At 41.8% G+C, this 27,813-nt stretch overlaps 3 protein-coding genes across 3 annotated transcripts in view; 1 reads left to right on the top strand and 2 right to left on the bottom strand.

Moving 5' to 3' along the window:
* LOC118785578 (cytoplasmic FMR1-interacting protein 1 homolog) overlaps nt 1-1,351 on the bottom strand; it is a 50,101-nt gene extending 48,750 nt beyond the window's left edge. The window contains exon 1 of the mRNA XM_036540355.1: nt 1,086-1,351. The gene's annotated coding sequence lies outside the window, so the exon portion shown is untranslated. The remainder of the gene's footprint in view (nt 1-1,085) is intronic.
* A 1,589-nt stretch (nt 1,352-2,940) lies between these two features.
* tubgcp5 (tubulin, gamma complex associated protein 5) lies at nt 2,941-19,476 on the bottom strand. Its single transcript, XM_036540447.1, has 23 exons — nt 19,237-19,476; nt 18,986-19,039; nt 18,764-18,872; nt 18,530-18,626; nt 18,118-18,197; nt 17,337-17,472; nt 16,586-16,703; nt 15,578-15,667; nt 15,184-15,277; nt 14,385-14,631; nt 13,635-13,837; nt 11,910-12,025; nt 11,148-11,416; nt 10,606-10,804; nt 9,409-9,597; nt 8,403-8,585; nt 6,637-6,721; nt 6,428-6,548; nt 5,902-6,044; nt 4,611-4,736; nt 4,143-4,231; nt 3,872-3,972; nt 2,941-3,437 (listed from the first exon to the last, which is right to left on the bottom strand). The coding sequence occupies exons 1-23, from the start codon at nt 19,368-19,370 to the stop codon at nt 3,391-3,393; spliced, it is 3,030 nt and encodes a 1,009-aa protein (XP_036396340.1). The 5' UTR covers nt 19,371-19,476; the 3' UTR covers nt 2,941-3,390.
* Nucleotides 19,477-20,481: 1,005 nt separating this feature from the next.
* LOC118785882 (carbohydrate sulfotransferase 7-like) lies at nt 20,482-27,411 on the top strand. The gene is made up of 2 exons (XM_036540829.1): nt 20,482-21,798; nt 26,100-27,411. The coding sequence occupies exon 1, from the start codon at nt 20,520-20,522 to the stop codon at nt 21,774-21,776; it is 1,257 nt and encodes a 418-aa protein (XP_036396722.1). The 5' UTR covers nt 20,482-20,519; the 3' UTR covers nt 21,777-21,798; nt 26,100-27,411.
* The last annotated feature ends 402 nt before the right edge of the window (nt 27,412-27,813 follow it).

Here is a 27,813-nt window from a genome sequence, read left to right as displayed (position 1 = left end):
AGCAGGCATCTTCACATGCTTAATGCTTAATTACAGTTGCTAGCTGTGCGTTCACTGTCTTTGAGATTGAGGGTGACAGGTTATGTGGTTACTGGCAGAGTGAAAACAGGGCGGAACTGCGCGCTGCGGTCTGAGGTTTTTGGCACTTATGAGACTGATTCAATTATCTAGATACAAAATAAACCATAGTTTGATTAACGCTAGATCAGCACGGACTACGGATTTATAAATAAAGGAAAACACTCAAGTCATGAAACAGTAAGTACAGCAGCAGTTTTCAAGTGAATCTTAATTTACAGGCAAAGGCAAAAGTGCGATAACTAACCCAAGTAGCTAAGTCTATATTGTCTATATTATTGTCCATCTAGTTATCTATATTAACTGCATTAAATGATGCAGCAAAGTGCTTTGTGATTATGTTAGATACCTTCCCAGCAGGAACATGTGACGCAATTTCGAATTCAAAATATTGTGCTAAAGCAAAGCTAAGTCAATATCTTGGTAGTGATGACATATATAATGCTAAGTAGCGACCTGGTTCACTAATGTCAGCTAACAATTTTCTGATTTTTGCGTTCACTAGATGGACTAAATTCATAGCATGGGCGAGCGAATTCAAAAGGTGACGTTTAGCCTGTAAGCACGTTAGCTAGCAACGTAGCACTGAACGGATACATCACGTTTTATGAGATGAGAACTAGATTAGTAAAAACACAATGAAGCTGTCGCATGTTTCAAGTCCAAATCAAGGACTCGCCAGCCAAATGGCTGGCTTATTCACGAAATGCTGATCCGAAACAAGCTGGTTTAGCTAATTGAGAAGCTAGCTACTTCGCTCCGTTCTCCAACTCCATCAAGTACTGCCAAACTCCACCAGCCAGAATCAAAATGAGTCACGGGCGGGCCTAGGAAAATAATGAATTTAGATAGCCATGTCGGAAATCAACATTATTCCAGTTTTATTACCACCTATGGAGTTTGAAAACAATGAGATCTACGTGGCTACAATTCGTTCAGCAAAAGTTTAAATGCGAAACGCAAGTGATAAGACAACACCCAATGAGATTCGAAACTTTCTTTCTTACCTATCAAGCTCAGCCAGCAATCAAGCGCCCAGACTTCTCTTGGGATATGGTGCGTTCTCAAGTTGGAAGTTCCATACAATCGCGGAAAGTTAGTTAACGAGCTGGCAAAGAAGCATACGGCCTCGGAGAGCAAACCTTCCCGGTGTTCTCGAAACAAAAACTCGCCCTCTTCACCAAACTTTTCCTTTTCCTGTCCCTTCGCTCCAGCCGTACTGAAAGATAAGAGCTGCCAGACGGAGGACCTCGGGTTGGGAGTTCCTAACAGGGAGCTGCGACAGGAAACTCCGACCAATTGACGCTGTGCACACAACGACCAATAGAGGGAGGGAGAAGGTTAGAGAACAACAGAACATCCTACTGTAAGCACAGTTTACGTTTTCAGCTTTATTAAATGTATTTTATTCCATCCAAAAAAGTGGGAGTATTAGGGAGTTTTCGAAACTAACAGAAACACTACATAATAAAACAAAATGTACAGAAAATGTGTACAGAAAACATAAGTGTGTGTTATGTATAAAAATCATCGTAACCAATATGATAAATTAGCTATTTCATCCAACACAGTACTGAAAAAGTATTCACTTTCTGTTGGAATCTTTTCCCTTTGACCTCCCCCACACTCAACTTGGGTGGTAACCAGACAATGTGTTTTTGCCATTTTCCAGCTCTTCTTAATTGGAAAAACTCAGGGTATCACCATTGAAACCAATTGCAGAGAAAATTACCATATGTGATAATATGGTATTTAGCCGGTATTATACTGGAACCCTGCTGCCAGAATTGACATATTTTCTGAAAATTTGCTGAAAATCCAAATGTCACTTTATTTACTGATTGGCTCTCTAGTGGTAGAGCTTACTATCCGCAACTGTCAGACCTGTAATAACACCATCCATCTGGTAACACCAACCAGAAACGCACTTGTTAAGATTTCACTTTGGTTCAGGTGCAGGTTCACCCCAAATCTTTTCACTCAATCCTAAATTGGATTTACAAATATAAGTCTAGCTCTTTCAGTTTAGTGTTGGTTACTGTACATATGTTAATGTGGCTCTTAGCAATCATTTGGCACCAAATTTATGCTTTGACATAAGGTAATATTGCCTTTATAGGTCATTGGCAAATCTAGTGTGATGAAATGACACTACTCTTCAGAGGAATTGCTAGACACTGTGTTGTTTTTATTTCAGCACTATTAACCTTAATGCCCATTTACCACAATTCTGACTGCTCTGTATCTATATTATTTGTGTCTCTGCTGAATTTATGTAATCCTTAAGTCTGTTAACATAATAGCTTCTGCCACATAAATGACAGTAAAGCCGGATAACCCCACTTTAAGAAACATTTTATGAGCAGGGTTTTTAGAAATTTTGTTCCATTTTTATTTTTAATAAAGAAAAACATGCTGCTGGCTACCTGAAGGTTTTATTCTAAGCCCACAGGTTATCTGAACTCCAGAAAAAAAACATTGTGTTCAAGCCTGCCTACATAATTTAAGGCCTAACGAAATGCAGTTACTGCAGTGGGAGAAATTAAGCCTTTAAATTTCTTAATTGCCATTTAACAGAATTCAGCTACTCCACTGTGTGACACACAGCAATAGAATAAGAAACAGAAGTGAACACAGACAGTGATTTCAATGCTTGTATTATAGCAATGTGTTTCAGCCCTGGTCCTGGGGGTATACTATGCAAGCAGGTTTTCATTCCAGCAGAATGCTACAAGAACAAAAACCAGCAGAAACAATGTGCCTCCTTAGGATCAGGCTTAAGAAACTTTATATTTATATTTATATTTCATAAATTGAGACAAAATCAATGAAATAGCATTTGATTTTATAACAAGAGCAGACTTTATTTTGCACCAACAACTTATCTTCTTGCTAAATTTAGCACATAAAACAATTCAGCTTCGGACATAGTCAGCAGCAAATACAAACAGACAAATTTATTCTATATACACATATATACATGTACATTTCCTGGCCCCCCTGTACCTGTATTGCCTTCATTGTCTCAAGAGAAGCCACCGTGATTGGGGAGTCATTGTAGCCACATCATCATCATGTTTTTCAAGTTCATTTAATGTAAGTTAATTCTTTTCTGTTTTTTTTTTTTTTTTTTACATCAAGGACATCTCATGCCATGTGATGTTAAAAATCTCAGTGGAGACAAAAACCCAACAAGGAACAGCAGTATTCAGATGACAATATGGAGCACAAACATAACCTGCACATGGCTCTTGGGTCTGCAGAAGGTGCAGATGAAGGTGAGAGCACACGCCACATGTCTGCAGCCCGTCCTCAGCACTGCTCAAAGCCAGCCATCAGAGACAAGGCCAGGGACTCCACTAGGAATAACAGAACACCACCAAGGCCACATTAGCATACAATTTGCTGTGACTTGCTGTGTATTAGTACACAATTTACAAGCCCCAACATTTTCTGTTCTTACCTTAAAAATGTAAATTTGCCAAAACCTAATCAAATTTATTGTTAAATGAGGTAACTAGGGTAATAATTTTTTTTTTTTTTGCAAAAAAATAAAAGTTTGCTATTATATAACATTTACTTTTTAACCTATGACAAATGGGAGTATATATTTCATGACCACTGGGTTTGAGGCCCCCAAGCAAAGGATGAGTCCTACAGTCCCAGTCCTCATCAGGCCATGTGATCTTCCAACAATGAACAGTACCTCACTGGTGGAACAAATTAGCTTTGGGATCACAAACTTGAGAGAAAAAGGGTGAAAAATGCAAAAATAAAACTGTGTTTGACTTACAATGGGGGAAGGACCCCCTGCAGACAGCCTTGTTGAGTATCGTCACCAAGAACATGTGACAGTTTTTGAAATCAGACTCCATCTTATCAATGGACTCAACCCTAGAAATAGGAAGAAATTCGGTTCATAGTTATGAGGACTGACTGAACACGCACAGAAGCACGAAAATGGGCATTCTGAGAATGAAGCACATATACTCTCCCTGTGATCTATCAATGACTGTCAGTATAAGAATTTTTTTAAATTAATTGATAATACTCTGGATACTCACTTCCAGGCTCCAAAGCCTGCCTGCCAGCGGTCAGAAAACATGAGGACTAGGTTGAGGACCTTCATGATTGCCTCTTTCACAAAGCTCACCTGCAGAGACATAACGACACATGGGCTGACAAACGATGCAGAATCACGATGAAGACTGACGACCAAAGGGCTCCAAAGGCGGCAGGGTGGCATAGTGGTAAAGAACAGCACTCATAACCAGAAGGTTGCTGGTTCCACTGCCTGCTGTGGCACTGCTGTTGTACCCTTGGGCAAGGTACTTGACCCAATACTACCTCAGTAAATATCCAGCTGTATAAACGGGTAACGTGAAAAACTGTAACCTATGTAATTCACTCTGGAAAAGAGCATCTGCTAAATGCCAATAATGTAATGTAAAACAAATGATCAGTTGTTTCCTTTACAATCATCACTCGACACGTCAAGATGGGCTTCATACTGGTACACCATAAGGACCTACCTTCTCTCTGAGCAGACAGCGGTCGTGGATGGTGGACAGGTATCTGTAGTGGATTTTGATGAGTTGGTCCAGGTCTTTCGCCTCATTCACCTGGTGCTGGAACTCTAAACCAGTGCTGTGCAGGATCTGCCCAGGGGAGGCGCTGTCAGTCATCACAAACTTAAGCACATGAAAAACCACACCGTTCCCTGAACCATAATGGTCTCTCCAGATCATGTGGTGTGATGTTCCACAGCTGGATGGGGTCAAACTCAATGACTAACAAAAGCAGCCTCACAAAAATGTGAATGGGCTCACTTGTGTGTAATTCTTGTGTCTTGAGGAGTCATTCTAGCCGTGGTCACGAGATACTCATTTCTGACCACAGTTCTCTGTAAAACTTAATTGGTGGCAGTGTGAAGTGGTTTGCAATCTTGGCTTGCATTCAGGTTTTATCCCTGTGCAAAGTATATAACCTGAAATTTCTTTAGGAAAAACATCCAGCCAAACAAATAAACAGTATATAAAATGTAGGCAATACAAGTGCTGGGTGAGGGAATTTGTTAAGCACAAAAATAATGTGAGACAGTAAGATGCTGCGTGGATTAGCACACACAGAGACTATCCCACGAACACACTCATGTTAACACACACACATGCACACATGCACACACGTGAGCCAGTGACAGCTTGTGACCATTGGTCTGCTTTATCCTCAATGAAATTATCTGTTCATTATCTCTACAGTCGATACCAATTATTTCCCTTTTTCTTAATGTTATTTTGTTCTATCTTTTCTATTACAATCATTCAGCTTTTGCACATGTTCACAGATTAATGCTCTCTTCCTTCTATATGCCAGTATCAATGCAAAGATCAGTTAACCTGCACAGACTCAACGGTTTAAATTCTCTGAAAAAGCTTGTGTCATTTGTAACTGCAGGATAGATTACCTCTTTGTAATTATCAAGAAGAGCACTTTCCTGGCTGAGCCCCCTCTTAGTAATGATTAAATTCTTTTTAACAAACTGAGCTCTGTCTTGTTTTAAGTCTCTCTTGACATTTAGAAAAAGAATGCTACCAAAATAAAATTATAAAATTGCTCATCCAGATAAAAGGCATGCTAGCTAATTAAGCAAAACAATCAGACAGCAGTGAGAGGAGTCACCCTGACGCAAGCACATGATCCATACATGCACACACACTACCACATCATACAGACAGCAGTGAGAGGAGTCACCCTGACGCAAGCACATGATCCATACATGCACACAAACTACCACATCATACAGACGGCAGTGAGAGGAGTCACCCTGGTCATAATGTAGTTGTGTAGGCTGTTCACAAAGTGCATGAGCTTCACTCTCAGCAGGAACATTCTGTGAATTTGCTGCTTGATCTGTGTGCTTTCTTCAGTCATGCTTCCTTCCTGTCTCCTTGCAGCCACTGTCAAATCTGTTGATAGGCATAACGACTCCTTAACTTTGTCTATGGCAACAAACTAGTGCTCAGATAAAATGTGTCTGACACAGTACAAAACAATTTTAAACAATTTAACATTATAGTTACTTAAGTTCACGGCAATATTCAATGTCGTTGACATATATGTTCCTCCAGAAATGTGATGGTGGCAGTAATATGATGGGTAGGGACTCAGACACTGCTTTTGTTCCCTTGAGCCAGGTTCTTAACCTGAATTGCTTCAGTAAATATCCTGCTGTCTAAATGGCAAGATGTTAGACATCACTGCAAATAAGAACTTATTTTAAACAGACAATTATACATTATTGCAATTGTAATAATACTAATCCTAATAATAACAACCATAGGATGCTCACCACTGAATCTTAGTGTATCCAGACTATACTTTGCCCATTTGATTTGTAGCAGGAGCAGAAAGACTTGATTGTAGATCTTCTGACACTCTGAACTGATGACAATGTCCACTGGCCACGGGACCTGGAAAACAGACCAGTCTGTACTGCTCTGCAACCAACTCCATATTAATGCATTATTATGTATGTGGTAACAGTTGAAGGAAGCATACCTTGTAGCTAAGAGTAAGGCCATCAAGGTTATTCACTGGGTGTTTTTTCTTTGCTGGGTCTATGGTTTCCAGAAATATTGACAACCTATAGTAAGGGAGAAAAATACAATACAATTTGTTGGAATGTTAAGATGTATTAGAGCCAGGCCCAGATCAACACCATTCTAAAGTGAGAGTCACTAACTGACTGACTGGCTGACTGACTGAATTAATTAATTCATTAATTAGATGAGTAGTCCATTATTTATAGTACTATATTAGCTGACAAATCTTGGCTTGAGACCCACTGGATTGTAAGAAGGGTGGAGGTGCACTACAAGACAAAATGTCAAAAATATGTTACACTCTTTCCATAGACATACACGCTACGCAGACTAAGCTGCTCCATCTAGTTACCATTATTTTTACCAACCAACCCTACCATACTGGAACAAAACCAACTGTGTTCCACTGCTCCAGACTTCTAGTCAGTTTTGACAAATGGAACAGTTCAGGCTCCAAGGATACATTTTAACAAGGGGTAAGTAAAAAAATGTATTCCCTCATGAAAAGGTAATACATTTAAGCTGTGGTCTGTAATTAGTGATTAGTGGCTGGGTTTCAATGTGTTTCATGTCTCAGGCCCCGACCACACAAGAATGTTTTCCTGTACAGTCTTCAAGCCTCCCACAAGCAAGTGATGTTTAACTGACACATCTACTGTAGTGGACTAAAAGACAATAAACCACCAGCAAGCAAAAGAAAACACTAGTGCTCTTGATACACCGGAATAACTCTCATTCCAAACCTATTTTTAGTTTTCCCCCCTTCAGAAGCATCACAACCTCTAGGTTCACTATAGCATATCACACTGTAGGGTAGTTAGTTGACTTTTAGTGTCATTGCCTTGCATCCTTCTAGCACTGCACATGGCCTCCCAATGAACTTGCCTGTGGAGAGAAATGCTCTTGGACTGAATAGTTACAGCAAATCTCCAGCAAAAAAACAAACACCTTCTCACATTCATGTTCATACTCTATCTAATGCTTTTTAATAGGCAGTCAAAGGGTCATTGATGTAAACAGCTCCTGCCCAAGCCAGAAAAAAGCAACCCTTGTAGGCAATCACACCAAAGGATCATTTATTAGGACAAAGTGAACTGCCTTTAATATGGAGATGTCAGAGAACAGAAAACTAGGCTGTCTTTGTGATATGGCTATCGCATGAGTTCAATATAACCTCTGTAGTTGCACTGTTTATTGACAAGGCAACAATGAAAGCTGAAATGATTGGTACAGAAACGTGCCATTTGGCTACAAAGCCAGCAGGGGGCAGTGATAGATCAGCAAATACAGCTCCTAGCAGCAACCTCACTTTTGAGAACTCTGCATCAGATTATGTCCATATTTTAACCTATGGGAATTTTTTCCAGCATAATTATAACAGTGAACTTTGAAGATCAACTCATAGTTTCGGTCTACATCTAAAGCCCCCAAAGGCAACAATGTAGAGTTTCCTGTCATACTTCAATTTAATTTACTGAAAGGGTGGCATAGGACTCGTAAGGACTCATAACCGAAAAGTTCAATTCCCCACCGGGGCGCTGCTTCTGTACCCTTGGGCAAGGTACTTAAAATTGCCTCAGTGAATATCTAGCTGTATGAATGCATAACATGTGAAACATGTAAAAACTGTAACCTATGTAAGTCGCTCTGGATAAGAGCATGTGCTAAATGCCAATAATACAACGTAATGTGAAAAGAAGTACTTTCATCCCCCTGCAGTACCTAATGCTGTCCTCTGGGCAGCGCTGCCCCACAGCCTCCTGCAGCTGCACATTGAGGAAGGACAGCTGTTGCCAGCTCTCTTTCTCCAGCACCTTGTCGAAGATGGCCGTGTAGAAGTCGTACATGGTGTCGCCCGCCTCCAGCAGGAAGTAGTTACGCATGGCCTGCAGGTACTCCAGTAACCTGAGGGGGAAGGGACCAGTCACAGGGCAGGAAGGAACGACACGCCGGGGGTGAGTGAGAGCACACGGTGACATTTCCCCAGGGTCTTCAGACAGCGCAGAGGATGACTCGACACATCTCAACCACACGTCAGCGCTGCCCTTTCAATCCGGCACTCAGTCAACCGCCTACACAGCAACGCTTACTACTCTATTTGTTGAAATGTATTGAAGCACTTCTGCATTCAGGCACTAGTTATTACAGCACTGTGTGAAGGACTGATGGATGTTCACATGTGCTCCGTATGCGGTGTTACTGGCTTTCATGCGACTTCATAAGATGTCCTTATGTACCCTTGCTTTGTCAGTCGCTCTGGAGAACAGCATCTATCAACTGGCTAAATGTAAATCAAAAACAGAATCTAACTCAACCCCCGCACCCTAACACCTGCTACCTCCAAGACTGTTTATTTTAAGTGAAGTACTGTGATGTATTTTGAATTCTGTGTTCTAGTGTACTTGGCTTCTGTTGCCTAGACAGGTTGCACAAGTAAACTTGTGGCAGGGCTTGAATAGTGTTATGCTTGCGCTGACTGGTTTGGGAGTGTTGGTCTGACACTGGTGCTAGTTTAACTTGAATGTATACACTTATGTTTTATTGTGCTGGAGGTCACTGGATAAAAGCATCTGCTAAATGCATGTAATGTAACGCAATGTAAAAATGAGACATCACTTTTCATATTCATTTCAGTAATGTTTACATCTGTAGCAGCAATCTGACTTGGGGTTCACATCAAGCAGCAGGGTGCTGTCACCGGGTCAGAGATGTGCAGCTCCACACTTGCCTGTAGTCCTTCTTGAGGGTCCTCATGAGGTTGCCGCAGCACTCAATGTACCTCCTCTCAATGTGGGGGTACAGGCAGGACCGCAGCGTCAGCTCAAAGGTCTGGCACGTCACGGACTCCGAGGAACGGTCCACCATCACGTCAGCGCCAGAGAACTTCTCATGGAAGTCGCTCTGCTCCAGGTATAGTCTACAGGGGGGGAAGGGAAGAGCCATTCTGTGACAGAGGGCCCCACTCACAGGGCAAAGCCACTGGCAGAGGAAGTGGGCCGTCAGCACGCTGTCATGTGGAACAGACATGCCCTCACTAACCACCTGAGGTCTGCTATAACAGCCTTGGCTTTTAAAATTGGACTAAAAACCAAACTTTCATTACAACGCTTTAACATTGACTTGTTTACACATGACAGCCTTCATATTACTTAGGGCATAACTTATAATAATAGGACATAACTTCATAAATACCAGGTCTATGAAAAGCTAAAATGTATCTAACTAAGCTAGACTGATGTGGAAGCATTGCAGACAGATTAGACAACACCAATATTCACTGAAATGAATGCCACTCATTTAAGCATGCACATCAGTGAGAGTATGATTAACAGTGAACTTTAGACAATGTTTTCCTTTCAAAACTCAAACATGTTATGTGACTTATTGTATCATTTACAGAGAAAAATTGCTGTATAGGCTGTTTTTTGTAGTCTGAGCCAGAGCCTTGAAATAAATTGTCCCCAATTACACAGAAGAATTCACCCACATCACATCTAATCATAAATGACACTGTGTGTATTAAATTGACCCAAGCAGAGCTCTTCTGATTGAGTAGACCTGATCTATTCATGTTTTTAATGAAGCAGAATCCTTTCTCATTCACACTTAACATTTCTTAAAGTTACAACACACTATGGGGCATGTTTAAGGACCTCATCTCTAATGTAAGATACCAAAGTACACCAAAAACTCCTTTCCAAAAGTTACCTATTGGTAAAAAAATTTGGACTGAAGGACATTAATTGATCATTTACAGCAAGCACATCACAGTATCTTACATTGATATGTTTGCATATTTGCATTTTTTATGTTTACTCAACTTTCGCACTGCACACTACACACGTATCGCTACCTCTATATCACTACCTCTAAACTAACACCCTTATCATCATGACTCTATCACTAAGTGGAAAGTGGTGTCTACCTAGCAAAGTTGATGGCCAGCAGGGGGTCATGGATGTCGTCCAGCTCCAGGTGCCGAGCCACGATGGACTGCATGCGGACCAGGCTCCTCTTGGTGGCCTGTTGCTCGGAGACAGTATCTGCCGGTGACTCCTCCCCGCGGCGTAGCCGGGATTGTACAGACTCCAAGAACAGCGTGTACAGGCTCTTCCTCTCTCCGTCTGAAAAACGCCCGCAGCCCACCAATCAAAGGCACAACTCAGCAAGAGAGGCGGGCTCAGTGTTTTTTTTTTTTTTTTACTTTGAATTGAGGAAAAATCACCCTTTCATGCTGTTCGGGTAGAATGACATGACACCCATAAGGTCCGGTAAGGAGGACAGACACAACCAACCATTTTCCCAACAGACAAACACTTGTGGATGCTTCAGATAAATCAAAGGCTTGGGTTCGCTGATTTCACATGGAGCGACCCTAATGCAAAAGACTGATTCTTTGCCACTGGGTCTGAGAAGAAATGAACACTCAAACATGTCATTAAGCACAAACGTTACATGAAGTCTGACCTCTAGGGGAGCTGTCGGGCTGCTTGCTCTCCTTGCCATCCAGGTTCTTCAGCAGCTGCATGGACTTGCCGGCCATGATGATCTGCTTGAGCACGGGTTTGAGGAAGGACACCATGGTGTGCTGCTTGCTGCTGGAGGCCTGGTCGCTGGCCGAGCTGCCACTGGCCGCATCACTGAGCTTCTCCTCGTTTTCCACCGTTTCCGACACGCTGTACAGGGTGTAGGTGGCGTACCAGAAGTCTCTGTGGTTCACTGCCACATCCTTGTTCCTGAATAGCATAGCCACAAAACACTCAGCACAACCTAACACGTCAGCATTCCATCGGCTTATGAAGTCAAGCTTTTTTCACTGATCACACATTTTAATGCTAACACAATTAACATGAACTTGAGCTTAAATGCTTATATTAAAGCTTTTCAAGCTATGACAGTATTCACCTATTCTAGACAACCTGCCCCCTTTAGTTCACCTGAAGTATTTCTCTGAAAAAGCTGCACTTTGCTCACACTAATGTGAGCATCTTACATTTATAGATCGGTAAGAGTATCATTAAGCACTTGAAACCATTTAAGGTTTTCTGATGTGCTTTAGTAAGCATTAAGAAATTATAGCTGAAAAAGTGTCTCAATTGATGTGCCAAGCATACACCAAGTAGAATTTGCCTGGCTAGTTTATAAATGCCTCTTAAATCCAAAGAAACACTTTCTAATGTTTATTGTCAAAGAATTTTATGTGTTTAATACTGATATATAAACACATACCTCTGAATGATGAACTCTTTGGCTGGGTCAAACAGGTGACCATGAACAATCCACTCATCCACAATTTCCAGGTACGGCCTCACGGTCTCCACCCACAGAGAGAAGAGGAGAGCCACCTGAGATGAGCAAAAGATCCGCTGGTTACATTGCGTTCCTGTTTACAACATGAAGTAGGTTCCTGTGGCTACTTCCCAAGAAGCAACCAAAACAGGCCAACAGGTGATTTAATATGGAATAAAAATCAGTCAGCATTTCTATTTTCTTAGATGTACCATGCACAAACCAAATCAGTGGATGTTATGGGAGCTAAAAATGTCTAGCCGTTGCTTTGGGACAGCCCATTCGGTGTTGAAATGCCCAGCTGAACCTACTACAGTAAATGTAATGGGCTCATGGCTTACAGCACATGTAGTCACATGTAGACTTTCCTTTCGTGGAGGAAAATTCTGATGAATGTTTAACGCAGCAGGGTCATCTTAACCCCAAATCCAGACAGCAAAGTAGGTCTGGACATCTGAGTGCACCAATGATTAAAGACTACTGAAAGTATAAGGATGGGAGTGGGCCATGAATCCATATTAGCTGATGACTCTATAGCCTCTCTATGCACACAAATTGCTTGCACTCAACCAAGTAATTTTAAAGCAGCACTCAACCTCAAAACTCATTGTCATGGTGTTCCCTAGGTCAGTGTTTCTCAATCCTACTCCTGGAGGCCCCCTGTCCTGCATATCTATCTATCCTTGCTCCAAACACACCTGATTGAAATTAGTGTGATTAACATGCTCTCATCAGGTGTGCTCAGCTAATCAAAAGTGCCACTGATGAGTTCAGTCAGGTAGGTAGAGCAGGGAAAGATGGAAAATGCACAGAGCAGAGGGCCCCCAGGAGCTGGATTGAGAATCAGTGCCCTAGGTTTTGCATTTAGCATACAAAGAGCGCTAAATTGTCTCAGTAGCAGAGAATGCTCCAACTGATTTTGCATGTGGTTATGTAGTAATGTCTCTATACTATGGAGGAGACATTGGAACAAAGCAATCATTTAAATACATGGCTATATTCAAATCGCAAACACCATGTCTGCCTGTATCACAAGACAGAAATTCTAATCAGTAAATTAAAAAATTCTGACAATATTCATAGAATGTAAGGAAACCATTATCTTCAATGGAGGGAAAATGGCAATCGCTGTCCATGACCACAGCTAATGCCACAAAATTTTATGAATGAATTTTATGAACCAATGCATTCCCCTTCCATAACTGCAGATTTCATGTAAATAAATGTAAGAGGTCCGGGTTGTTTGATAACATGAATTATCACTGACCTCTGAATGATAGGTCTGTGCTACTCAGCTTGGAGTGAGCATTTTTACAGGCACTTTCTAGAAATCAATTTTTACAGAATAAATACATCTTCACATACCCAAGTCACTTTTGCTCAAGGCACATCTCCTACAGTAGCTGGGGAGGGCAAGACACTATTAGCCTGGGTCAGCCTGCTGCAGAGATGCGTCAGGTATTCCTCAGGTATGGCTAACCTCTTTGAGTGGAAACATGGCTTCTAATCCATGGCTAAAATATGTCACACCTCCTTTGGAAGTATTCAAGGGTCTCAGATTCTCCAGAATGACTTTGATGGCTCCTTGCCTAAACCAGCCACAAGCCTCTCAAGTAAAATGAGCCGCAGTTGCACAAGCCAAGGGCCGCTGCCACGTGAACCCACCGCCTGCTCCGACGCCTCCCCCGCACTGTCGTACTCAATGATGGACTTGTAGAGGGTGTTGAGCAGGTGGGAGGCCCGCACCACATTGGGGGTGCCGGGAGGGACCTCGGCCACGCCCGTGCAGAAAACCCGGTGCAGGACTTTGATCTGGGCCAGATGAGGGGTGAGATGCTCCAGCACAGCCGACAGGGTCACTGTCTCGTCTGCAGAGGGGTGACAGTCATGGTCACTCCTAGTGTCAGTGCGGTGATACTTCACCAGTGTTTGCCAGACCCCCAGCTAGTGTCGTCACTAGCATTATTAACCTTGTTCAAAATGGGATACAATATTCATTGCTGCAACAGCTGTAGGAATTCCAGATAACTGCCTGTAATTGTCACTGACACCGTCAATGCCAATTATTGTAACTGTGACACTGTGATACACATATGCACTGCTCATGGAGCCTTTGATATGAACAATATCGAGATCTAGAAAATAAGACATCAAAACTTACTTTCAACAAGTTTGATTTTTTTTAGAGTAGCCTCCAACCTGTTCCTCTGTAGAATGTGAGCTGTTCAAGCTAATGATAATGATAATCTGTCAGTGTTTTGGGAATAAGCAGTTATGCGTTATAAAAACTGGCCCTTGCTAACAGCTCATTCATACAACATTGGGATGGGTGACTTATAAAAGCTAAAATACATTATGTATAAGATGAGACATCGCACAGATGTTACTTTAGGTGAGAGGTTTAATGATACTTGCCTTTGCCAATGATTCCCCTCTCAACAGAGGTAAGCTCCTCTTTGAAGCTAATGAAGTACTTGTACAGCGCCCACACAAAGGCCTGGTAGGTCCTGAAAGGTGGCTCCGAGCCTTTCTTAGTGGAAGAGCTAGCACCAGGTGGACACGGCTCCGTGCTGTACCCCGTCACCTCATCGATGAACCTCTGTAGCCGGAACACGGCCTGGCCGTACGCTGCAATGTGCTCCAGCACTGAGCGAAGGCAGTTCTACAGCACAGTGAGAAAGGTATTTAAAGCTGGAATTATGGGACTTATTCACTTACAAGCTGCAAGTGGCACACTGAAAAAACATGAAATTACAGTGGCTACTTTGTTCATAAGTTACAAAGGCGTGGAAAAAATTTCAAAAAGTGACTCTAAATGGACACTCCTTTGTGTTGTTCCAAACACAAGCGATACAAAAGGTGGACAGCAGTTTCCAGCGAATGCTGTGGTAAAATTATGAACAAAAGAGGAATTCACTAGTAAGAAAACCCAATATCTGATACCAAAAACAGAAAATGCAAATGAAACACAAGGCTAAGAAAATTACCACAAAGATAAGCATTGCTTTCATGCACCCAACAAAACAATGTCCATTTGTAATTTCTATACCACTTCTGCATTTTCCTTTTCATTTTGCACAACTTAGCCTCCATATGGAATGGGTTAGTGCTTCAAGATATTGATTTTGGCTACCATGGTAGCATATATGATGGCTTTTGGGCCTGTTCTTATTGTTGTAATGAAGAAAGTCAGAGAAATGGCTAGTGAACTCACACTGGTCAGGTGAGTGACCACCACGTCATCCCTCACCGAAACCTTGCCATCATGCTGCTGGAATATAAATGATTTCTTCACTCCAGAGAGAAGCCTAGAACAATGCACAAAGGATCTATTATTGCCATTACGGAAATATCCGCCAAAGGTTCAAACCGGGAAGACACATATTAAAGGTCTCGGGGGGGGGCGCAGACCAGGAAGGACCAGGCCAATATTAAGAAGCAGAACAGAGCATTCTTTCTGGAGGAGAATTACAATCATCAGAGGCCTAAGCTGCATTAAGGCATAAATTAATTCCCCTGACTCCAGGAACAAACAGCTGGCTTTATGGGCAAAATGCTGTGCAGAGTTTCATCCACACAATCTGGCACAGGTAATCTTTCCATCTTACCACAGAATCTCTCGTATCACTTGTGTCTCAGTGACAAAGGCCTTCTCTTCAGGAAGGTACAATGGATCAGTGTTATATAAGTGCTGGTCCCTGTAGAAAAGACAATGGGAACAGTAGACAAATGGAGTCAGGTTCTATACATGCTAATAACTAGTGCTTGGAAAGAGGAGATAGTACTAGAGCTTGCCAGGGCTGAAGGCTGTTATCAAATACTTATCAAAATAGATAATACCAGTGAAATGTAACTGCTGCTTATTTTCTGACTTACCATACAGTGGACAGTTCTCTTGTGTCGCTGGCAAATCCTCACTATGATAATTACACATTTGCCCTAATTCAACTCATTGTGATGAAATACAGTGAAATATCTCCATGTTTTACTTTAATCACTAAGCTGGATAAAAAAATGAAGCACTCATGCAATTTTCATAGATAGGATTGATGGGAACCAAACAAATACAGATAATGGTCTGATTTTCTTAAAAGGCTAGAAGAGAAGTGTGTTACGTGTTATGCATGACAAGTCACTCTCTGGGTGTAAACCTGGGCTTGGTGATGTACAGAAATCATCCATGCCTTAAAATCTGACAACAGATTCAAAATAATCTTTTCAGTTCTTTCAATTCCTTCAAACTATGCAATAAAAATGGTTTTGTTTTGTTTTGTTTTAGCTCATCATACAATACTTCCAATCTCAGTCACAGGGCTTGTTTTTCAAAAGATGCATAAGTTTGTTCAATGTCAAACTAAAATCTAGGGAGAGTATCTGCTTGGAAATACAGAACATTTACTGAACAGTCAGGTAAGAGCCACTGATTTGGTGTGTATTTGGTAGGTCCTACCACACTACACTCTTTCCCTTATCTTAGGTTCAGTTTCTTCAGGAATCTTAATTATATAATACCATAATGATGACAGTACAAAGATATGTATTAGGGAAATCACTGATATTTTTTATGAAGGCTACAGCTGGCTGTCTGTCTGTCTGTCTGGTCTCTAGTCTCTCACCAAACATTGAGCAGGTTGGAGTGCAGATGCAGGCTGTGGGAGAAGCGTGGGGCATGGGCCACCCAGTATGGCGTCACCACATGCTGTTCCAACCAGGCCCGGGAATCCAGCTCACCTACTGTAATGACACAGAACACACCACTTAATTAAACCCGTCTGTCACCAATGCTGTGTCCAGGAGTTTCTGATAAATAAATGACCAACTCAAGGCAACACCACCTAAGGGAGACACCTGGTTACAATATAAATAGATGTTTTTTTTTTAAATGAGACTATAAAACTTAACAAATGTAATTTGCTTGACAGAAAAAAATAACACAGTTTTAGAAAACAGTCTCCCATGTTTTTAGAAGAGACACAAAGATTGCGTTATTCACCGTTCAACCAAATGACAATATAATGGAGATCAGAGTCGTAAAATTGTCTTTTGGCTGTTTATTTGCATTCCTTGGGTCCTTAAATATTACTATACCCAAGGCAAGTGCAAATCTGATTCATAGTTTTGAAATAATTGATTTTTACATGAAACATCATAAACAAAGATGGTAAACTTGGTAAAAAATGAATTTACATTTATCTATATGAACAATAAACATTGTCACAAAAAAGAAAAAAAAACAGCTTGGGGACACCTCTTTCATCAGTTTGCACCCACTGATAGAGTGGCAGCAAGTTCTGAGATGGTGGATGTCAGACCCAAGTTTTTTGAGATGGATTAACCCCTGAGAGGATATTGCTGCTATATTCTCACCTCGCCATGTGACCTGAACAGTGTTCTTGGAGTGTTCCTGGTCCTCCAGTGGTGTCCTGTCCACTTGTATCCCAGAATCCTCTCTGCTGAACGGCTGCTGACTGTCCTCCTCCTCGCTCTCTTCCTCGGACCACTCCTGAGAAAAAGCCAAGTCACCCTCATTGTCATATGTGTGAGCCACTGCTCGCTCTCATCAGATTCACTGCAGCGGAGAGTGGAACTGCTGTGCAACTATAACCAATAACTGTGAAATCCTTTTCCCTAAACACATTCAGTGCTGGGTGTCATCTTTTTCCAAGTATTGAACCACGTGACCAACACAGGTGCAACACAATTAAGGTAAACACAAGGTTTAAAAGCACCTTGGACAGCGCTAGAAAACCACAAACCGCAAAGAAAATGTTTGATTGGACATACCAGCATTTATCAACCTTCACTGTAAGGGCCATCGACTGTGTGTTTTTAGTAAATTTAACTAAACACTTCCCTGGTTAAGCATTATTGCCCAAATTGCTTGGATTACACCAATGGAGTAGCATCTCTCCTCCAACCCTGCAGTGCCTACTTCACTGTGGTGCTCTGTGTGACTTGTAGTCTGAAAAACAGCTATTGGCTGCATGCAAGAGCATCAATGGATTGCATTTCTCTCGCTCTCTCACGAGTAGAAGGGTTACCAGAGAGAGGAGAAGCTTAGGTACCTATTGTTTTTTTTGTTTTTTTTTAATGGCACAAGGAAACCTTTCAAAAGAGGTACCAGGTGAAAGGAGCACAAATTACTCACAGGTGTGTCTGGATATGGCCCAGTGTCAATGTCCTCTCCCTCCATCAGATATTTAACCCAGTCAAAGTTATCTTCTTTTTCTACAAACAAAACAAGAGAAAAAAGCAACAGTTTTACCCACTTCACATTAAATGGCCCAAAGAGCCAGGCATTTAAATAAATTATGTACTCCAGAACCACAGTTGTTGCTGTGGTTATCGCACAAGTGTAATTACACATACCACAAACACTTTTATAAACTCTAAGTAACTATGCATAAGTATACAGTACTTACTCTGTACCTAAATAGGCAAAGCGTAAATACACAGGTATTAGGGCCATTCAATATAAAGTGCAGCATCGTTTTTGTTATCAACTTGAAAACACAACTAAAGTGACAGGAGAATTCCTGCTGTTAAACTAGTGTGCTCACCCAACTCTTTCATCCTGGGTCTCTCACTGTAGTTTGTGTTGGATGGAGAGTCTGAGAGGAAAAGCAAAAGTGCCAGTATGCTGTGATGAACATCTGTCTGCAAAGAAAATGGATATGACAATTAATCGTGATGATTTCTTACAATACCATCACCTAAATTCAATATCCAAGGCATGCTGACACAACAAGGTGGCAAATACCATGCATACTAATCAGCTCATTACGGGGGGGTACCTTAGTTCCATCTACGTTTGGCAGAGGTGAGTTCAGAAACTCCTCAGTCAGCCTCATCCAGCTCTCTGCCTTGCTCAGGTCTGAGTGGACCATTAGCTTTTCATAAATCCTGATGGAAATACAATATCAGTCAGAGAACAAATATTTGTAGACACTATCAAACATATATTTCAGTAGTGTAACTCCCTCATTCATCAGTGATGCTTTTGATATTGAACTTACCCGTTTACGGTACGCTGTACTTTGTGACTGTTGACATCGAGGTAACGATGAAACCTGTTCATTGACACACGAAATGAAGTTTTTCTTAAACAAATTTGTTTTCCCGTATTAGAGATATATTGTGTAACAGATATACAAACCTATAGAGTTCGATGTATTATTATTTCGATAAACACTTGCTTACCATGAAAGAACTGAGCTATGCAGAGAAATGTTGTTCATCTATGATGCTCGAAAGATAGCCACGTTACCTAAAGTTAGACCAGGCGAATTTCAGCGCCATCTGAAAATTCTGGTCCTCTTCGTCCTCAAATCCGCAGAGGTGCTTTATTAGCCTCTTCGCCTCTTTATCCATTTCTTTTTCGAATTTCGTACAGTGAGCCATTGTGACAGATTTAGCCAGCCAGCAAGCTAGCTAGCTCAACTAGCTAGCTTCGTTGGCTTACTAGGTAGCTAACAAACAAACACCTTCGGTTCAGCCGAAGTGAAAATATAAGTCTTGCTAGCTTTCTCGCTAACTCAGCCAAACAAATCAATGAGCTAGCTAGATCAATGAGCTAGCCAGCAAACTGATGTTGGCGGTTAGCTTGGTAGCTAGCAAACACGACAGAATACTGCCTATCTAGCGAGTCTAGCTAGCACTAGCTATGTCAAATGTCAAGTATTTTTATTCTATATTGGCATCACCAACCTTATGATAATAATGTGAAGCACGGCCAAATAACTGTGCTTGGTATTTGCCTTAGTCGGCCATCTAGCAACAGACTTTCTATTGTGTTTGTTTATGATGCTACTACCTAAAGCTAAACACACAGCTAGAATATAACGTTCCTGTGTCACTCTGTGCAACTGAACATACCGCCCGTCCCTCCCTCAGATGAATGTTTGGTGGCCAACCAGTACGTTTCGCGTGAAAAATGTAATCCCGTCTGTCTCTATGGCTGCAAAAGATGTGCTGTAGACGTTAATTCTGTGTTCGCGGGTATGTAATGTTTTTAATTTTAATGTGGTTCAAATCACAGAATATTTTAAGTACAATTTGAACATTTGCTGCGTTGTGTTGTACTCGGAAACACTCGTTTTCGAAAGCCACATCAATTATATTGCTAATCATTTGATACGTTATAATGACATCGCTGCACATTAAATTAAGATTTGCAAAAAAGCAGATTTTTTTCTTGAATTATCGCTGCATAATAGTTTAGTGTTAGCTTCGATGTTATCCGTAATCCCAGATGAGTTTTAATGACCTAATACAGTTATCACAGGCTGACAATATCATAAGTAATCGGATGATAATATAACTCGAAAAGCTCTCCGTAACTGGCGTGCTACCTCTAGCTGCCTCTGGGCAAATACATTTTATCGACTGTAAGAGTCGGGAGCAAAACTTGAAACTCTTATTTTGACATTGCAGGGGGCGTGTCTAAAGCAGACTGACGCTCCTCTTAACTTTGGCGAGGTCCTCCTTCGTTCACACACAAGCTGGAGACAGATCGGAGAGGACCGACCGATCAAGTCGGTGGCCGAGGAGATGAAGAGGAGGCTGCAGAAGAAGTACTTGATTTTGATCCTAGGGTATTCTGTAATACTTCTGTTAATTCCTTATATGCTGGATTACAGGAGTAAAACTAGTCAGGTTAAACATGGGCTGCAGCAGCAAAGGTGCCCTGATTTGGACAGCGCGATGGCATTGTGGAGTAACGGGGAGAAATCCAACAACGGTACTGAAATGGTTGGAGACATGGTCAATAGGAGCCACACGAAAACACACATCTATTTGCACGCCACATGGAGGACGGGGTCTTCGTTTTTAGGGGAACTGTTCAATCAGCATCCCGATGTATTTTATTTGTACGAACCCATGTGGAATATGTGGCAAGCGCTTTATCCGGGAGACGCGGGAAGTCTTCAAGGAGCAGTACGGGACATGATGAATTCGCTCTACCGTTGTGATTTCTCCGTTTTGAAACTCTACGCAGGAACTAACAACATAAGCACCTCTTATATTTTCGGTTGGAAAACGAACAAGGTTATATGCTCCAAGCCTTTGTGCAGCGCCTACAAGAAAGATGAAATTGGGTTGGTGAAAGGAGACGTCTGTGAAAAGTGCCGACCTAAGGATATCAAGGAATTGGAGAGAGAGTGCAAGAAGTACCCTGTCGTTGTTATTAAAGATGTGCGAGTTCTTGATCTCGGGGTACTGGTTCCTCTGATCAGAGATCCTGGTCTGCAACTTCAAGTCATTCAGCTGTTCCGAGACCCACGAGCGGTCCACAATTCTAGACTGAAATCGAAACTGGCGTTAGTGAAGGAGAGCATCCAGGTGCTGCGGAGCCAGAAACAGACGGACAAGTACAAACGGCTCCTCATGCCCAGCAACAGGGCCAACCGGGCGGAGAGTTACGTTTCGAGCGCAATGGAGCTGATTTGTGACAACTGGCTCAATGACATGCTGCTGGTCAAGAACGCACCCCAGTGGGTTAAAAGAAACTACATTCAATTGCGCTACGAAGACCTTGTCCTGAATCCAGTTGAGGAATTGCGGAGGCTGTACCGTTTCTCAAACCTGACTTCCTTCCCCAATATTGAGAGGTTTGTGTTGAACATGACACACGGGGAGGGGTACTCTTCCGAGAAACCTTTCCTAATTTCATCGAGGGACGCTAAAGAAGCTATATTCGCATGGAGAGAGAGACTGAATGTTGAGCAGATCAACCAAGTTGAAGCTTACTGCAGCGAAGTCATGCGCCGACTCGGATATCAAAAAAGCAACGTGGATAAAACGTAAAATTGGAAGACACTAAATCGAGGTAACGTTTAACTAGTGGCTGTAGTACGCTCCTGTATTTACTGTCATCCGTCAGAAGTAATTGTGTTACTATTTCTTGCGTAAGTGAAGTTTTATCTGTTGTAGGGAACACACACGCTAGTACAATGATTCGGATTACTGCTCTCATAATAAAAAACGTGGAGTGGCATTTGTTTTCCCCCCTTGAGGGACTTTCTGCATTAAATTAGTTGAGCGACGCTTCCCATTAAAGATTGTTTGTGTACACAATAAAGGAAGCGAGAAAGTGGAAGAAGGAAATTTTGTTTGTGAAACGAGATTTTAGTCATGATATTGACTCTTACTTCTTAATCTTTTAAAAATGAAAGTAATGCGACCTTAATGTTATTTCGGCCTAAAATACACCTCTTAGGAGGTTCGTTGACACGTGCTTGGAACCAGATGGAAGTGTGATTCATGCCTGCCTGAACCCTGTTAGTAGGCAAATGAACGTCTGCACCGCTGCATATAAACATTATGATCACATTGATACAAGGTTCCTTTAGATGATTTATGCTTTTCAGTTGTTAAAAAGAAGTAGGCTCTTTGCTGTCTGACTACTGGGTTTTGATCATTCACAATCATTAGTGAAATACTATCCACTTAATTAGAGTGTTAACCAACAATACCCTGTATTATAAGAACAAACTATTTAAAATATCTCTGAAAATAAATCAGATCTGGAGGTACTTGCTCAGATTGCTAAGACTATTGTAGAAGATTCTGTATTATGGACAGAACTTGCAAAACCTGCAGAAGCTCAAATATCCTTGAAATAAAAAAATAAAAAAATCTATTTTAAAACTGGGATCTCATTATATAGCCACCCAGTAATGTAATTTTAGAGTTTGAGAATTTTTAACTGGATTATGTAGCCTGTCTAAATATTGTTTGTGAAATGGGGCCCACTGAGTCTGAATGAACGCATTTTTACAGTTGGTCTGTGAACCTCTTGTCAACCGCAGACATATCACATTCATTTTCTCTTGTCTGATGGTTGTAGTTAAGTGTGGCTTGGCACGGTTAATACTTAGACAGGAGACCTCCCAAGAAAAACAGATTGCTGACAAAAGTGGATTCTGTCAGCCACTAGAGGACAGTCTTCCCTGTGGACCAACGGAAATCAGTAGCTCATTGCAGAGACAGGGACACTGTGTTGTGAGAGGTGCTGTTTTCCAGACAAGAGTTTAGGTTTTTGACTCGCTTTGGTCTTTAATGTTCACCTAGGACTAACTGAATCACAGAGTCCCCCAGTTTCTATACATATATTCCCCTAGTTTAACTGGGCAATTAAATTCCTCCCTTACCACCTCAGCCTCTGTGATGCTTCTTTCCCATCTAGTGGTAAAGCAACAGTACTTTCCTTACTTTGGAGGAGCCGTTGGCAGAATGCAAGTGAGCGAGGGTTCCAGGGTTGCTCAGTCTAACAATAAACAATGTAAAAGAACAGTAGGACAAGTGGAATTATAAATAGTCAAGGTTTATTAGTTGTTGAAAACCTTTGTATAGGTCATAACTGCATTTGAATGAACCATAATTATTTATTAGGCTAATTATTATAGCTTGGCACTGGTGCAGTATTATTTTTGGAACTCAGCACCTGCACACTGAAGTTGTACATTGGTTTAAAGTTGTAGATCTTGTTTCCTGTAAAGTGCTCATGGGCCATAATAATTGCTGTTCGGTGCATTTACAAGCTGGGAATCCATTTCTGGCAAGTCAGAAAATTTTTTGTAAGAATCTTGTACAGCATTGGGTTTTACAAGTTGAGCTTAAAAGAAAGACTCAGCAGCCAGCGAAAAATGGCCTATCAACATTAGCAGCAGTTTTGCACGGTAAGAGTTACACCAACAAACACTCCACCAACAAGAAGTGAGGACTAGGTCACGTACAGTGCAGCAAGTCCCATACTCTCTCATTATGCTCATCATTTTCAAAAAATGTACTCTGAGTTAAGCCTCAGTGGGCCTGATGCTTCTTAAAAAAGACAAAAAATGCTGTAACTGATGACATTCGTGAACCCTGCACTATGACGTGTAGAGTTTATATTTTACCATGTAATGTTCTCAAAACTCTCTGGGGGGTCATAAATAGAACAAAACCATTGCCATCGCACTTCTTTTAGTCAGTGTGACTTCCTTCCTCCAGTTAGCCTCAAGTTGAATTGTGGCTAACCCTGATGTCCCCTCTGTTCTGGCAAGCTTCTTAGTGTACATGCTGGAGACTGTGATGTCCTATCTTTACTCCCTCCACTGTCTGGATAAACAAATCGCACAACATATGGGGAGAACACTGAAATGAACTCTGCAGACCAATTACGGTGATTATTTTGATTCAATTGGAGGTTGCCTGGAAACGGCCATATTTCCAGTTTTGAGATCAAGCTCTTAATCCACAGAGGGCCCATTAACTAATTATTTCTGAGCTGTGAATCATTGTAACAAAGCATGTAAGCAGACTGTATCCATAATTTGAAAGATCATATCATAGACTGTAATATGAAAATTATTCCTTTAAGATAGCTGCCTTTACGCACTTACAGAATTTACATCCTGCATTTTTATATTTTGTAATGTTGGATATGTAGGGGAGCAATTTCAATGAAGCATCTTGCTCAATGGTATGGTGGTAGCAGGCCAAACTGAAATAGGACAGCCCTTTCAGGACTGACAAGTAATTATCATTTATTACATATATGTCCTCTGGGCAAGCTAACAAAGGCCAATCTGAACGCAAAACCAGAAACACATGAGTTACAAAACCAGTTCCCGACCATGCAAGTCTATCTGGCTGGTGGGCAGAGGCCATTTACATATTTTACATTTGTTCATTTAGGGATGCTCATATGAGTCACTCACAAAAAGTGCATTCAATAGGGTTATGTACGTAGATGTATAGATACTGAATGATTGCTGTCATCCATGAAATATAGTGCTACTGTGGAAAACATTGCCACCAAGGGAATAAGAGCTGTCATAAGTTGCACAACCTTAAACTGTTACTACCATCAAGCTTATACCAACACAATGTGTTTACCACTGAGCTTTTGTTGATGCAGACAGCATTTATCTGCAATGTTTAAACCACCATCAGTATTATCTGTAAGCATGTACCATTATGTTAGGAGTGGAAGGGTTCAGAGTTTGTTGAGCCAAGGTATAGTTTGAATGAGTGAGTTCTGAGTCTGTGTTGTAAAATGGGCACCAATCCCACTGTCCTCACAGCTTTGAGAAGCTTATTTCACTTGGCGGTGGCCAGCATATAGAATGTGATCAAGATTAGTGGCTTCTTCAAGAAGGGACTACGAGGTGACCAGTGGTAGCAAAGTGGAGTGATCTGACCAGAGTGTAGGGGTGTGATAATAGATTGTAAGCATGGGGATGCCGTTCTTATTACAGGAACTCTAGAACCTCTTTGAAGCTAGAGCTCTTTCCTAGGGCTCCTCTAGCCAATGCTTGTTGTGTTTGCAGTTTTTTTTTAACTGTTATCGTTGTCTTCAGATTAATGAACAGTATCATGTGAGGGAGGAAAACAAGTTGATGTAGGGTTAAGGGCCTGCAATGAGAGATCCAGCTGTAGCCAAACCCTAGGTAAGCATCACTGCACCTCCCCTCAGTGCAGTCACCTGTACTAAATTATGAAAGTTCACCACATGGTATGTCTTTTGTTAAGCTGTTAAGATTCCCTGGTTGTCTGTAATTTTATGGTTTTAGTGGACCACTTCATGTTGAGATCAAGCCAAAAAAGCTGTAGATGAAGTATGATGTTATAGGGCTTTTAAATGGCAGTATAAATTGTACTATGTTGAAAATAGTGCTTCATGGGTCACACTTTTTTAGTCTGTCTCGGTGACAGAATTGGGTGTGATACAGGGTGCTTGTTTGGGTGCGGTGCTGTGGTGCTCACAGAAGGACTGCAGATGGCAGTGACTCAAAGGCTGGGACTGTGGATATGGGGACCATATTCAAGGAGACCATCCCCCCATAGGTTCATCCTCTCAAAAAGCCCTGCTAAAGAGTGAAGCATGCAGACCCTATGCATTGAAAAGCTCACTGTAAATTTGGATTTTCCTTTCCTCTGACCCTAGCCCTGAGGCTTGAGGGTATGTGACAGGACCTGTGGCAGCCACTCTGTGTATATAAAGCACTTTTTGTGAGGGGGTGGGGGCGGGGGACAACTCCCCTGATGGTTGTGGTTCCTTGATAGTCAGAGCACGTGAAGCTCACATCACAACATGACGGGGCGCTGTCAGCCAATCACTGAACTCATGTCTGTGTGTCCCAGGAGCCAGATGCACAGAGGAGAGGAACAACAGGAAATCACCACTGGTGCAGATGGAGGCGGGGCGGGGGAGCGTGACGGCTGGGTCCTCCCCTGACGACGTCGCGAGGATCCCTTCCTCCAGAGGAAGCAGAGGAAATGAACACTGCACGAGGGGGTCAGAGAGACACCAGCATGTGTATATATGTACAATGAGAGACTTGCTGGAGTTCCAAGCTCCTCTCCCCACACTGACCTGGGCCTCATCTCAGAAGGGGCCAAAGGAGGCAGTGCTGTTTGGTCAGTGTGGTCAGAGGTCTGCCAGGTTACTGACTTCCAGCTTTCATCGGCGTTAATCCCCTCTCAATTCCCGGCAGGCCCTAATCAGCGAGCAGGCTACGTCACACCTGGGCACAAACGATCCTGAGCTAGAGTACCCAGCAGCTTCCGAATCATCCTACTCCCTATACCCCTGTCCTGTTGCAGTTCAGTTGTTCATGTTGTGCTACAATACCAAGATTTCAGATCCCACTTGTGTGTGAGAGTGTGTGTGTGTGTGTGTGTGTGTGTGTGTGTGTGTGTGTGTGTGTGTGTGTGTGTGTGATTGTAGTTGTTGTAAGGTCAACAGTGCGCAACCAAAAAGGGAAAACAAATGCTAACAGTTCTCAGATTCTGATCACAAAGGAGATATGCAGTACCAGTTTGTGTTCTGACATGGACTTTTACACACTTAGCCCAATAAGAACCAGATGTTGAGGCAGTTGATCACAGTTCACTGCTGTGGGCTCCGTTGCTGGGTAAAAGGAGCCCATCCAGAATAGCGAGGCCCTCCGTATGCAGGGATCCAGAGGCCTGGCATCCACCCCTCTCTCTGACGGTACTCTCACAACTGTGTGGAATTCCTCTACATCCTATCAAATCACCTCTGAGAGGGTTAGCAGGCTCCACCATGATGAAATCTGCATTTAGGTACCTACCTTTTTATTAGCTTCCACATTTACAGAGTTGAGTCTAAAAGTGCTGTTTAGACACAAGGAAATCTGTCACTATTCCATACATTAACAGCAACAAAAATGAAATGCCTCTCCTTTTGTAATTTAACATCAACTACCAGATCAGGTCGATTTTGTTTGTTCATGTGGTTCAGTTTGTACGTGCTTTCTCTGTAGGGTAGGTGTTGTTTCCAGAATTCTTGAACAGCATGTTGTCGCAGTATTTGTTCACTAAGGTATTTGGTATGATATGTACAGTATGTGACAGTTGGCAGGAGACTCTGTGTTGCCGTTGCTTACGAATAGAAAAAAGTGTTCCCTGTTACTAACTGACTTGTATTAAACACAACCCTTGACCCTTGTCAAGCAACAAGTTTTTTTTTATGAAATACTTCTGTTCAAATAAATGTTTTTTGCTAGTATACATGTGTATGTTTTATTTCACCGATGGGTGAAGCTAGCATTTTATTTAGAATATAAAGATATGCATAACCACAATCATGTAGAACATCTATGTATTTACATCCTCTTTCAGGTGACATTTAAAGACTTGTTTAAAATATACTCTGTGGTATCTGTTCAGTATTCAACAAATGCACAAATTCTCAGAGTTGTGGGTGGGAAATGAAGTCCATGTCTAGTTTAATAACACTTCATTCAGTCGAGTTCTGAACTTCAGCTCCCATCAGCCCTCTCGGGAAAGTCTAGCCCAATGAACTTTTCCCTGGTGTTGGATCCCTGACACT

The sequence above is a fragment of the Megalops cyprinoides genome, chromosome 11 (genome assembly GCF_013368585.1).
Source record: "Megalops cyprinoides isolate fMegCyp1 chromosome 11, fMegCyp1.pri, whole genome shotgun sequence".
Lineage (NCBI taxonomy): Eukaryota > Metazoa > Chordata > Actinopteri > Elopiformes > Megalopidae > Megalops > Megalops cyprinoides.
Note: the sequence above shows the minus strand (reverse complement) of the source record. Positions and strands in the feature narration are given on the sequence as shown.